This window comes from Elephantulus edwardii, unplaced genomic scaffold, assembly GCF_000299155.1.
Source record: "Elephantulus edwardii isolate Elephantulus edwardi_28Jun2011 unplaced genomic scaffold, EleEdw1.0 scaffold00126, whole genome shotgun sequence".
NCBI lineage: Eukaryota > Metazoa > Chordata > Mammalia > Macroscelidea > Macroscelididae > Elephantulus > Elephantulus edwardii.
Genome location: NW_006399876.1, coordinates 4,454,720 through 4,468,241, shown reverse-complemented (window position 1 = coordinate 4,468,241; position 13,522 = coordinate 4,454,720). Strand labels below are relative to the sequence as shown.

Below are 13,522 nucleotides of genomic sequence, written 5' to 3'. Positions count from 1 at the left end.
TCTGCCTGCTGTGCCCCTGGTCCTGCTGCCTGTTGAACCCCCAATGTCTGCCTGCTCTATCCCTGGTCCCCCTGCCTGCTGAACCCCCAATGTCTGCCTGCTGAACCCCCAATGTCTGCCTGCTGTACCCCTGGTCCCCCTGCCTGCTGAACCCCCAATGTCTGCCTGCTGTACCCCCAATGTCTGCCTGCTGTACCCCTGATTCCCCTGCCTACTGGACTCCCAGCCCCCCATCTGCTGAACCCCCAATGTCTGCCTGCTGGACCCCTGGTCTCTCTTTGCTGAATCCCTTGTTCCACCCGTTGGGCTCCTGGTCCCCCTGCCTACTGGACCCTGGTTCTCTCTGTCTGCTGGGCTCCTGGTCCCCCTGCCTACTGGACCCTGGTTCTCTCTGTCTGCTGGGCTCCGGGCCCCCCTGCCTACTGGACCCTGGTTCTCTCTGTCTGCTGGACCCTCAGTCTCCCCCGTTTGCTGAATCCCCAGACCCACACCTGCTGGAGCCTAGGTCTTCTCTCACTGGACCTCCAGTCCTCTCACCTGCCGGACACCCAGTCTCTCCTTCCTGCTGAGTTCCCAGACCCCCACATGCTGGACCCTAGGTCCTCCCTGCTGGACCTCTGGTCCTCCCACCTTTGGATCCCCAGTCCCTTCTTTCTGCTGGACCCCAGGTCCTCCCTTACTGAACCCCTAGTGCTCATACCTGCTGGACCCTTGGTCCTCTTTCCTGCTGGGTGCTCAGCCTCTCCACCTGCAGGACCCACAATGCCCCTCTGTCCTGGACACCGGTTCCCTGTACCTGCTGGATCTCTGGTTCCCTTGTCTGCTACACCCTCATCCCCTCCACCTGCTGGACCCTGGTCCCCCCAGGACACGGACGCCCAGACCATGGCCTCCTAGGAGATAGGCCCTTTGTGGTCTTCCTGCCCCCACATCTATCCGTGTCCATGAGGATGAGTCTGGACCTCAGATCTGCTGGTCTACTTGGTCGGACCCTCCCTCACGCAGGCCCTTGCTGCACCTTCCGCCATGATCAGGGGGTGTACGACCCACAGTCCTGGGGGCAGGATGGCGCAGTGACACAGCCAGCACAGGACCACCCCCTCCTTCCTGACCGCTGAAGCTTCCTGTGGCCCCGAGGTTACCGACTGGCCGAGACCTCGAGCAGGGTGCCCTCACAGAAGTGCTCAGCAGACATCGTTCTGGGATCCCTCCCAGCCCCCCATGCTGTGCTAGCCATTCCTGGGGGCAACGGTGCAGGCCTCAGGGAGGCTCCTGAGAGAGGCGGCCAGCAGGGCCTGAGTCCTGGCACCGGCCAGTGTCTGGCTTGGGGGTTCCAGGTGAGAGACCTGCTGCGTGGCCGCCCCATGGAGTCTCAATGGCCAGCCCCTTGATCGAGACATTGGGTCTGAGGCAGGCCTCAGGCCAATGATGCAGGGTACCCCCGCCCCAGCCCAGAGAGCCAGCTTTGTGCTGGCCTTGAGCGGAGCCCCTCCACAGACAGTGAGGGGCATCCCTGAGTGAGGACATCGTCAGAGAGGGGACCACGGGGTCCCACACCAGCCATGTGGGCACATGAGGTGTGAGTGTCAGCGGTGCACGCCCTCCCACCTCCCACCCCAGACAGACACTATGCCCCATAGACAGGAAACTTCCGGGGCCAAAGGCAGCAACCTGGTCCCAGTTTGGGGCAGCGGTGGGCTCAGTGCCCGTCTGCACACCCAGCTGGGTGGCCTCGGGGAGCCCAGGACACACAGTCAAGGGCCACACCGCCCACAGGACTCTGCACTGCTCACTGGGTGCCTACTAGGTGAGGCCTGCCTGGCTGTGGCAGCCGGGCCTCCCTGGACGACGTGGACACGGCCCCGGGAGACACACGCTCAGGGGCCACAGAGGAGGGAAGCAAAGCAGACGACAGATGGACGCGGACGTGTGTCCGTGGCGCGGTCCCTCAGTCAGGGCCCGGAACAGGAAAAGACAACACAAGCTCACGGAACATTCTAGAGCACGGTGACGGGCGCGGGCTGCGACCCGGGTGACGGGTACGAGCGGAGACAGACACTGCTAGTCCGCTTACCCTTCTTCTTCCGGACGGAGGCTTGTGGACAGAAAGGGCAGCGTGAGAGGCCCAAGCCACCGCGGGGGCTGCCACCTCGTCTCGGGCCGTCTTTGGGGTCAAGTGGCCGGGACAAGAGCTTGTGGGGCCAGAGGTGGGGTGGGAAGGCTCTTGGCTGCCTCAGGGACACGGCCCCTCCTGCCCTATCTACCTTGCAAACATGGCTCTCCCTGGGATGGACAGAGAACTTTCTGGAACTTTTCCTCTAACAAGTACCCTGCCAGGCCCTACCAGAACAGACAGCGTGCACAGAAGTGGCCCATGGACAGCCCCGGGCTGCGGGGAGAGGGGCCCACTGGGGCGCCTGTGTGTGTGGATAGTGGGGGCTCCCCTTTAATAAGATGCCTTGCTTGTGTGTACTCCCAGGAAGCTGAGATCCCATGACATCACCTCAAGAGAGAGCTGGGGCTCCCTAGACAGGATCAAGGCACAACAGGAGAATTTAAGGGGTCCCCAGTGGGTCTTGTTCTCATAGATACTGGCTTTGGGGGCCTGGGAGAAAGGAGTCTGCTGGCTGGGGGCGCAGAGGAAGGGACTGGTTCCTGTGGGTGGAGGGAGTGGGCCCAGGCGGGAGGCCGTGGTTCTGGAAGGGGGGGGGGCTCTCCTGGTTCTGAGGATGGAGGAGGGACTGCAGGGGGAGGTCCACTGGTTCTGGTTGGGGGAGAGGGTAAGGGGCTTGGGTAGCCCCATGGGGTGTGTCAGTCGTGGGAACACCTTTCTGATCCCAGGGATGAGGGCGAGTGGTTTCTGGTGAGTGGACCAGCATTCTTCCAGAAGCCGTTCCGGGGATATAGACTGATGGAACGGTGGACAGGGGGCTTCTGTCTCTCCCACGTGAGACTAGACTCAGGCTGCCTTGATGTCAGATCCCAGCCCCGGATGCCTGGCCCAGGCTGAGCCAAGCCCAGGGAAAGTGACACGCTTACCCTTTGCTGCTAGACATGCTTGGGCCTCTCTTCCACCAGGGCTGAGTCCTTAATCTCCTCTCCAGGGCAGCCCAGGACCCCGCAGAGTGATGGGCAGGGACCCCAGAGGCTCACATCAGCCCCAAAGTCAACCACCACTGCAATGGACCCTGACACGTTGGTGGGCACTCGTGCCCTCCCACCCCCCCTGGCCAGCCCAGAACCATGCTCTGCTCCTTGGACTGGCCACCAGGAGCCCATGATTCAGAACACACGCTGTCTCCCTGAAATCCACGCTGGTTGAGGCTCGGGTCTGAGCTGAATGTCAGGGGCAGGGCCGAGTGGATGGCGATGGGGTCCCCTAGACAGCTGAGGGGCTGTTTCGGGGACACCGTGGGGGGCTTACCTTTATCCACTAGTGAGAGGCCCAAAAATTCAAAACAAAATGATGTTAGAGAAGACGGACAGCGGCCCAGCCCAGTGCCCTGCCAGCCCCGCGCCCCGCCAGCCCGAGTCCTCAGGCCGCCCGCCGCTCGGGGACACACACATGCAGGGCCTGGGCGTGGCGGGCGCGTGGACACGGCGGCACAGGTGGCCCTGTGAGGCTTACCGAGCTCCTCCAGCTCTGAGGTCATGGACTTGGAGCGTAGCGTGAGCGCGGTGGTTGGAGCGCGCTTGGGCGGAGGGGGAGCTTGACGGGCAGAGAGAGAAGAGGACGCATGTCGCTCAGGGTCCCCTCCTCGTCCCTCACCGAGCCCACGTCTCCTGGAGCACGGTGGCCCCTGTCACCTTCTGACCACGTGCAGGACGAGGGGCAGGCGCAGCGGCTGTGTGCTGGCCACACGTCAGAGTGAACGGTGTGTGCGCTGTGTGGCAGCCAAGTCCACACACAGCCCGTGTGTCCCCGGAAGTGCCAAGGCTGTCCCCGCCCCCGCCAATCTGCCGAGGCCCTCTCTGTGTGAACTCACTCTCCAGCAGCTTGTGGGGCTCCCCCACACCGATGCAGGACCTGGAGGGAGACTCTCAGTGCCCCCATGTTCATAGTTTACACCTCTCACTGAGCCGGTCCTTCCTCCAGGGAGCTGGAGCCCCTGGCTGGGCTGGACACGGAGACAGAGACTGAGTGGGCTCCACTGGCTTCGTCACTGGCCCTGGACGGCAGCTGAGCCTGGAGCCCCCTGCCCACAGCCTTCTGGGTGCATGCCGCCAGGGCTGTACCTGCTTGAATACCCCCTCTCTCCCTACTGTGGGGAGACATCTGGCTCCCCCACAGGAGAGGGCACCCCCACACCTGCACATACTGGGCCTGCTGTAGCCTTGGGCAGGCGGAATGCTCTGTTGACAGACAGGGATCTGACCCATAGCGTCCCTCCAAGGCCACTCCTCCCCACCAGGCATATGTCTGCACTCAGAGTTGTGCATACAGTCTAATGGGGGCTGGGACAGCAGGGCGCAGGAGATTGGGGGGTGAAATGGCAGGGTGTAGGGGGGAACTGGGAGAGTGAGAGGCCCAGAGGGGGACAGCAGGTGAGCATGATACCTGGAAAGGGGAATCCAGAGAGTGGAGACTAGAGTGGGGTGCTGAGGTGGCAGGAGGCAGGGCTTGACAGGGAGTGGGGGGACGGGGTGAGCAGGAGGCAAGTGTTGGTTCAGCGATGGCCAGGGAAGGTGAGGCGCTGGGACGACAGAGTGCTGGGCTTGACTGGGAGAGTGGGATGCTGGGACCACAGAGTGTAGGCATTGGCTGGTTGTTGGGGAGAGCGAGTGGAGAACTGGGAGTAGCTGGGAGACTGAGGGGCAGGACAGACAGGGGGGGTGGGAGGTCCAGGAGAATGGGGTGGGAAGACGGGGTAGAAAGCGCACCTTTCTTCCTGGCTGTGTCGTCTGGGTCCAGGTTCCGGGTGACCGTGACCACCTTGAGGACCAGATGGTTGCCCCCCTGGCGGATCATGTTCACCACCTGTCTGTGGCCAACCTTCACGACATTCTCATTGTTGACCTGTGAGGAGAGAGAACGGAGAGTCAGCAAGGTGGATGTGCAGACAGGGAGCCAGTCCACTGGCATCTCGGACTGCAGGACTGTCATCACTAGGGACGACTTCGGCAGAGCTTCCAGATGAGGGCAGAGCGGGAAGCATCAGAGGTGAGGGGCCCGTGATCGCCCTGAAGGCTGCTGGACACATGGCTGGAAGGCCAGCCCTCGGTGACCTCAGGGACAGGGACTGAGACACACTGGCCCTGTCAGGCCTCGCAGGCCAACACCCCAGACGACGGTGCAGGACCCAGTTTGACAACTAACAACCATACTAGTTTTGTGTTGTGTCAGTGACGTAGAAGGGGCTGCAGAGGCCAGGAGGCTGTGGGGCTGGTGTCCCAGGGCCGGCACCCTTCCCGGGCACTGGCTTTCTGTGGGTGCAACTCTCAGTGGGGCTGAGTGCACCATCAATGTCTCTCTGGGCACCTTCCCCTGTGGAGCTGTACCGAAAGCCCCCCAAACATGCTCAGGGTCTGGGTACAGCACAGCCGCAGTGGTCAGCTTCACAGTTTATTGCTTCTCACACATTTTGGGGGACTGTCTATTGACACTTCAGTTCCTCTGCAGCCCCTCCACCCAAGGGGGATGAAACCTCCGCTGACAAATGCTACGGGGGGGGGGGGCTGTCCTACGTCACACCACTGTGGTGACAGCCAGGGAACCCTGTCCCCACCGCAAGTTCACAGCACACTCTGCACCATCCAGAAGCCTGGCCCTTCTGCCTCACCGTCCACACCTGGCCAACGCACGCGGAAAGGACGTGCACACAGACCATGGCCATATGGCAAAGCAGCTGTGGGCTGGGCCCAGCACTCATGAACTGCACTCTGTCCACGTCCTGCCCCTCCCAGTCACTACCCACGATGGGCTGAATGGTGTCCTCCGAGAGATATTCAGGTCCTAACCTCCGTCTTTTGACTGAGAAGAGAACAGACAGATCTGTCTAGAACGGGGCGTGCAGGGTGTTCTCGGAGGGAAGATGAGGCTCCACCCCACTTGGGCATGTTGCTGGGGAGGCTGTTCCTTGGGGAGGGACATGATCCTCGGAAAGGCAGAGGGTCAGTGTAAGAGAGGGAGACCCTCAAGCGGGTGGACTGACACTGTGACTGCAGCCATGACTCGGCTGTGTCCGAGACGGTGAGGACGGGACAGGACAGGACAGGACAGGGGTCAGATTGGTTGTTTATTGGGTCACTAAAAGTTGTACTCATCCTGACGGCACCTGACAACAGCAGCAGCAGCTTCCCTGTGTGGTTTGAAGTCACAGATCTCCCCGCTCTTGGGATCAGACCTCCCTCCCTTGCCCAGGGGCATCAGAGAGGTCACTTTCCTAGAGGGAAGGCGGGCTTCTCAAGCCGCAGGCTCGGTGCTTTCCTGAGGAAGCTGCAGGTGCACAGGTGAGCACGTGAGCGGTGAGGGCAGAGCATCAGAGGGTGTTTGCTGCAATGCACCCAGATGTCACAGGGGCAGGAGAAGAACTGGCGAGGACTCAGGCTGACCAGGGGTGTGATTTCTCTTGGAAATGACAGGGTAGGAAGGGAAGAGTTCCAGTCCCCTTCCCACCACACATCGTGCGCAAGACGGATGTTCCACATTGCTGACGTGGGCATGGGAACTGCATGGCGGGAAAGGTGATGTGTGTGCTGCTTCCTCACATGCTCAACCTGCCATGCAGACCTCGCACGGGCTTTGCTGTCTTCCAAACCCTTCAGCCTGGAATTGCGCTGCCAGTGCAAAAGCACCTGGTTCAAACCCATGAGCTCCTCCACGAGAGGAGTCCTGCGCAACTTACTGCCTCTGCAAAGCTGTGGAAGGGCAGCTACGGGTCAGTTTCAACTTTAAGGTTTGCAACAATAGCTAAACAGGGCGCAACCAAGTCCTGAGGCTCACAGAGGTGACACTCTTGGAGTAGGGACTTCCAGAACCTCTGATCCAGTCCATGGTAAGAAAAGGGAGCAGCTCTCCCCACACACCATCCCTACGTACTGTACTGAGTGACCTGCAGCCTCAAAAACATGCAGAAATCCCAACTCCAAGACCTGTGGGGTTTTAAGGAGTTATGGGGACACAGGAAATAATGCACTCTGATGTTAACCAAAAGATTGGCAGTTTAAGCCCTCCGGCTGCTCCATGGGAGATAAGAAGGCAGTTTGCTTCCATAAGGACCCAAACTAAGTCCATGACTATCCCCAGGGGGAGGCAGGAGCCCACACCTAGTCCCCAGCTTCAGCTCAGAGCACTCCACACACCTGCTTCCCAGGCTGCTTTCTTCTTGCATCTATCTATCTATCTATCTATCTATCTATCTATCTATCTATCTATCTATCTATCTATCTATCGATCATCTATCCAGCTCTATCTATCTATCTATCTATCTATCTATCTATCTATCTATCTATCTATCATCTATCAATGATCTATCTATCTATCCATCCACCCACCCACCCCTCCCATCCATTCATCCCATCCACTGACCTATCTATCCATCCATCCATCCATCCATCCATCCATCCATCATCTCCACCCCCACATTAAGGTACCAAAGTTGTCTGTAAGCACATAATTTCCAGAGCCAGGGTTCTGCCAGGTTTCTTCGTAAAAGCAACAGCTTCACAGGCCATGCTCCACCCCCAGAGCCCCAAGCTTGTTTCTTTTCCATTTATCACCACCTCTAACAAGCACACACAAGCTTGGGGTTTAAGGGGGTGGGGTGGTGCAGTGTGTAAAGTGCTGCACAGCTGACCCAGAGGCAGCACCTCTCCAGATGTCTGAATCCTCCGGGGAGCTAGATGGGCTCTCTCCTCCTGTGTGACTTACAGCCTCTGAGGAACCGCTGGAGGGTCAGCTGTGTGTCGACTTACTCAATGAAAACGAGGGCCATTTACTGATGTTTTAGTTCTGGTGTTTAGCTTTTAGACATCATCTGTGGACTTGTCAGCTGCACTTGGTCCATGCTGCCGCATTGGGACTGAGTCATAGCTGACCCTCCAGTGGGCTTTAGGGGCGAGAAATCACATGACAGAAGGCTGCTTGTGTTTTTCCCACAGAGTGGTGGATGGATTTGAACTGCCTGCCTTTGGACTGCCGGTACAACTCCTTACCCAGTAGGCCCCCGGAGCAGCCTGGCTGCACAGGACCCTCGTATAACACAAGGTCACACTGAGGGCGGCCGGAGTTCCTTTCTGGCATGGTGCTCGTGGGGACATCGGTCCAGCCTGTCTTCCCTGGGAGCACTGCTGAAACCTGTCTGGGGTCACAGCAGCAACCCCGACAGGCGGATGGGGCTGGACCTGCAGGGCGCTGGTGAGAACCGAACCTGGGCTTCCAGAGTGAAGGCTGAGATTCCACTACTCCATCCCTGCTCCATTCTGTTGATTCATCACTTACAGAACAGAACAACGCGGCTCAGAGCTCGGCAAACGGAAGGATTACAGCCATTCCGGTCCACCCTTTCCAAACATCACAGCACCATCACCATACAACTAGGAGAAATGTAGGCTGGTGGTCCCGAACCACGTGCCTTCAGGATTACAACGCCAGGTAAGTACTATCGAACCGTCATGTGCCAGATAATTCTTTGGAGGTGCTGTGTGGCTTGCACTGTGTATTACAGGCAGTTCAGCTGTGTCTTAGGCCTTTCCCAGCCAGAAGCCAGCAGCGGCCCCACACTCCTCTCTGAGTTATTAAGTCAAGAGGGTCTCTGGACATTGCCAAGAGTCCTAGGAGAGGCTAGGCACTGCTGCTAGGTCCACTCACTGTGCTCCGTGCTTCCTCCCCCCCGACACACACCTTCCCAGGCCTTTCACCCTCCAGGTACTGATGGATGCCATGAATTGTGTCCCCCAAACACATGTACTTAAAAACTCACTGGAACTGACTCGGAGCTGATCCTTCCGTGGGTTTTCAGAGGCTTTAAATCACACAAGAGGAGAAGGTTCATTTTTCTCCCTCAAAGCAGCTGGTGGATTTGAACCATGAACCTTTGGGTTGGCAGCACAACTCCCTAGGCCACCGGAGTTCCCTGATACATGAACATAAGGTAGAAGTTATGTGATCTGCTCTGCTGAAGCCAACAGCAGCCGGAGGGGTGGGGTGGGAACGCAGCATTCCCCAGCCCCGTCTCAGTCCTAAGGGGAGTCCCCAGGGTGTACCCTACACGTTCCTCCTCACCAGAGGTAACGGGAGAGAAGGAGGAGCTGGTGGGTGGGGGGAAGGTCAGCATCGCAGGAATCACCAGCAGTGAAGTGTGTCTTTTCGGACCCGGGTCTCCGCACCGAGCAGCTCTCTGTCATGGAGAATGTCAGAACACGTGGAGACTCCACTCCACTGGGTTGCCAGGTGCTGAGGAAATGGGACTTCCCTCCACAGCCTACAGAGAAAGGCCCTTTCCTGAGAGAGATGCGTTCTGAACTTGGACTTCACGCAGCCTAAACTGTAAAGGAATAAATCTGTGGTCTGTTCCAGCAGCATTCAATAACTAAGACAGTTATTTAATTTTAATTAGAAGATCAACATTTAGTATTCATATTATCATTATATAGATTATGAATTCACTATTAAATCCTATAGTAGACTATAATTACCCTTCTTGTACAACATTTTGTTTTCCTGGAGCAAAAGAATTTAATTTTATTTGTTGACTTAATTCTTCTATGTACTTAACAGTAAGACAAATCCAAATATTTTCTCAATTATTTAATCTGTTCAAAATCTCTAGGTATGTTAGGCCTTTTGTTAAGCTGACAATCTTGAGGCAATCTCTCCGGGGCCTCCTGACCCAGGCGGAGCCGTCTGGATCCAGAGCTGTCTGTGTCATCTGTTACCTCCATTTAATGTCACCCTCACGATTTCTTCTGGTGTCAGAACTGCTGATTTCTGGATCCCACGTCTGTTTATCCACAAATCTAATACCTCCTTTTTAGTAAAACACATTCTGCATTATTTTCCTGAGAAAAGGTGTTTGGCAGAGGATTCTGGTTTTGAGACACTTCCTGGTGAAAGATGCTTTTCCCTCACACTTCAGTGGGAGTTTGCCTGCTATACAAGGTTTGCGGCTGGAAGGTGAGGCCTGAATAGGTTCTGCTCCCAACTAGGGAAGGACGATAGAATGAGCAAGCGGAAACTTGTAGGGAAACAGAGAAATGGAAATGTTAGATTAACAAGCACATTTCTCCCTTAAAAAAATGTACTTAATGGGCTTACTGTGAGAATAAGGACAGTCTCCAACTTAGCTATTTGTTAAATTTTTATGGGAGAGAAAAAAGAGAACAAGAATATTCACTGAATTCAAAGACAGAGAAAGAAAATTTATTCAACCTGAGAGAGAGACAGGAAAATGAACAGAGTTTTAAGAACTGACGGGACAATGAAAAGCGCTGTCGATACCCAGAGTCCAATGTGAGAACGCTGTCTGGTGTCAAGGTGTCTGCCCGGAGCCACGGCGACCCTGTGGAGGACACAGCATCCCTGCCCACTCCTGTGCCACTGCTGCCAGTCCTGGGCCAGGCCACCTCACTGAGGGTCTTCCTCTCTTTCAATGACCATACACTTTTTGAAGCCTGATGTCTTTCTTTTCTTTTTTTTTTCAATCTATTATTCATTTCAATGAACATTTACAGAGACTTTGGATTTCCATTCCTTCATTGTTGCACTTTTCTCCCCTCCCAGCCCTCCCCCCCAGTACACTACCCTCTTGGAAAAGTAAAAGAAAAATTCTTTCATTGTTTTACAAACCCTCTCTCAGGTCCACTCCACTATGCAGCTTTCATTCTGGACTTCTGTCATGACAAAAATACCTAATCACATCTCTCTTTTAAACAATTCTCTCCCTCATCTGCTTCAATGCAGTATACATTATTGAGCCCATCTTTCTCAGTCTCCCCAACCCCGAGGTCAGTCCTGTTTTACAACAGTGAAGCCTGGTATCTTTCTGAGGACTGGCTCATACTATAACATGTCCAGGGGAGGTGAGCGGAGAGGAAGTCCTACCATCTTGGTTTCTAATGAGCATTCTAGTTGCAGATTTGTTTATTATTTTGGTCTAGAAAGTGAATAGCACCAGGGAAGTGTATGGTCTTCTTAGGAAAAAAAAAAGATCACTGTACAAGAGCAAAAGGGCAGCATTCCACCAGGAAAAAGCTTAGAAGGCAGTAAGGAGGAGGAATGAAAGTGGGGAACACAGAGAGGAAGCGGGTAGAGTGCTGCTGCAAGAAGGAGAAGGCAGATAATAACACAAGTCAAAAGGCGTATGAATTGTTCTGGACACTTTTTTTGAAATAACTAGAAAAATGACAGTAAAAAAACCCTACAAGGTGATAAACAGAAACCAAATGGATAGACCTTGATTCAATAACAATAATTACATTAAAGGTGGTTGTTGTTGCTGTTATGTGCCATTGACGTGACTGCCACTCATAGCTTATGCACAACAGGTCTGAAGGCAGCTCTATCCGGAGCCAGTCTCACGGACTCTGGGACACCTGCCCTCATTACCCCAGTTACTGTGTCAGTCCATCTCATCCGGGGTCTTCCTCTCCTGCACTGTCCCTCCACCCTTTCAAGCATGATGTCCTTCTCCAAGGACTGGTCCTTCCTGGCATGTGTCCAAAGTATGTGAGACGGAGCTTCAAAATCCTTGCCTCCAAGGAGCAGCTTGGTTTCAATCTCTTCAAGGCAGACCTATTTGTTCTCTTCACACTCCATGGCATGTTCAGTATTTTTCTCCAGTACCACATCTCAAAGGCCTTGATTCTTCTTCTGTCATCCTTAGTCATTGTCCAGTTCTCTGACGCAGAAAAGTAATTGCAAAGACCATGGTCTGAATCAGGTGCACCTTAGTCTCTAGATTAACATCATTGCTCTTTAGCACTTTGAAATGAAATTCCAGTTAAATGGGAGAATGTCTAAAAATGGATTAAAAGCAAAGACCTAAATAAATTGTTGGCCAATGCATTCTAAGGACAAAGTAAATTCAAGGTTGAAAGTAAACAGGTGGAAGAATGGCTTTGGTGGGTACGTGGGTTATTATCAGGCAAAATAGACTCGAACCATTAAAAAACCCAGTTTGGCAACTCCTTGGAATATTACGAGCCAAGTTACTTTGAGACCTAGCAATTCCTCTCCCTGGGAGAGAATGCACAGAGTAGGAAGTACATCCACAGGGAAACTGGGGTGCCAACAGTCACGAGGTTCATCTTTTGGTATAATCTAGGGATTTTGAACATTTCTTCATGTGTTTGTTGGCCATCTGAAGATCTTCTTTGGTGAAGTGTCTGTTCATATTCTGTACTCATTTTTCAATTGGGTTGTTTAACTTTATCTTGTGATGCTCAAGTATTTTATAAATTCTAGATATAAGTCCCTTATCTGACTGTTGTTACCAAATATTTTCCCCCAGCCTGTGCCTTCCCTTTTTACTCTGTTGGAGGAGTTTTTGGATGTGCACAGGGATTTGATTCTAAGAAGCTCCCTTTCATCTATTTTATCCTCTCCTGGTTATAGATTTTTCAGGATGCTTAGAAGAATGTTTGTTGTGGATTAGGACTTCTAGAGTTCTTCCAAGCTTTTCTTTAATGAAGTTTATAGTCCTTGGTTTTAGTCCTAGGACCTTGATCCACTTGGAGTTGGTTTTTGTGTATGGATTGAGGTGTGGATCTTGCTTGAGTTTTCTGCAGATAGTTTTCCAAATTTGCCAGCATGGAAATTTTATTTATTTAAAAAAAGGCTTTATAATCTGTCCTGAGAGTTGGCCAACTCTGTCAACTTAGAAATAGCTATGTAATTTAAAAGGGTGAACTTTATGATGCCTGGATTATATCCCAAGCAAGCAGTTATTTAGAAATAAAACTTGAAGAAAGAAGAGAATTATCATGAAAAAAAAATGACATGATATACTGGAGAATCAGGCAACCCACGAGGAAGATGTAACAATCATACATGTTTGTGCACCTCCTAACACAGCCTGGGAAGGGGACAGCCAGGTTCCTGAGAAGCGACGCTGGAAAGACTTTGTCTCAGTACTTTGAACCAGCCCCTCGGGAAGGACACCAGGCTGGGTAATGTGGAGGGCACGAGCATGAGGAAGGTTCGAATGACACGGACTGTGACAGCAGCTGCAAGCAGAGGCTCCAATACAGTGACTGTGGGGACGACACAGGACTGACCGTGCTTGTACACAGGGCCACTATGCACTGGAACCGGGTGGAAAGCACCTAACAACGTCAACAAAAATAATGAAGTAAAATTTTATAGAACCAAAGAGAGAAACAGAAAATATCAAAAACATAGTAGAAAAATACTCCTCTCTCAAAAGGGTAGAACACCTAGACAAAAAAAACCAAACCAAACCAAAAATCAACAAAAAACCAAAACCACAAAGAAACAAAGCTCAAAACAAACACCAAAACCAATGCAACCCAACAGAACAAGCAATATGAATACAGATGCCCTGAATAATCACATTAACCTAAT

The 13,522-nt window shown here is 53.6% G+C and overlaps 1 protein-coding gene across 1 annotated transcript in view; it reads right to left on the bottom strand.

The window, feature by feature from the left end:
• Positions 1-13,522, bottom strand: part of SHANK2 (SH3 and multiple ankyrin repeat domains 2) — a 617,206-nt gene that overhangs the window by 24,140 nt on the left and 579,544 nt on the right. Inside the window, exons 16-19 of the mRNA XM_006893221.1 lie at positions 4,882-5,017; positions 3,629-3,709; positions 3,425-3,433; positions 2,075-2,095 (exon numbers count right to left, since the gene is read on the bottom strand). Of these exons, the coding sequence (XP_006893283.1) occupies positions 2,075-2,095; positions 3,425-3,433; positions 3,629-3,709; positions 4,882-5,017 (247 nt within the window). The remainder of the gene's footprint in view (positions 1-2,074; positions 2,096-3,424; positions 3,434-3,628; positions 3,710-4,881; positions 5,018-13,522) is intronic.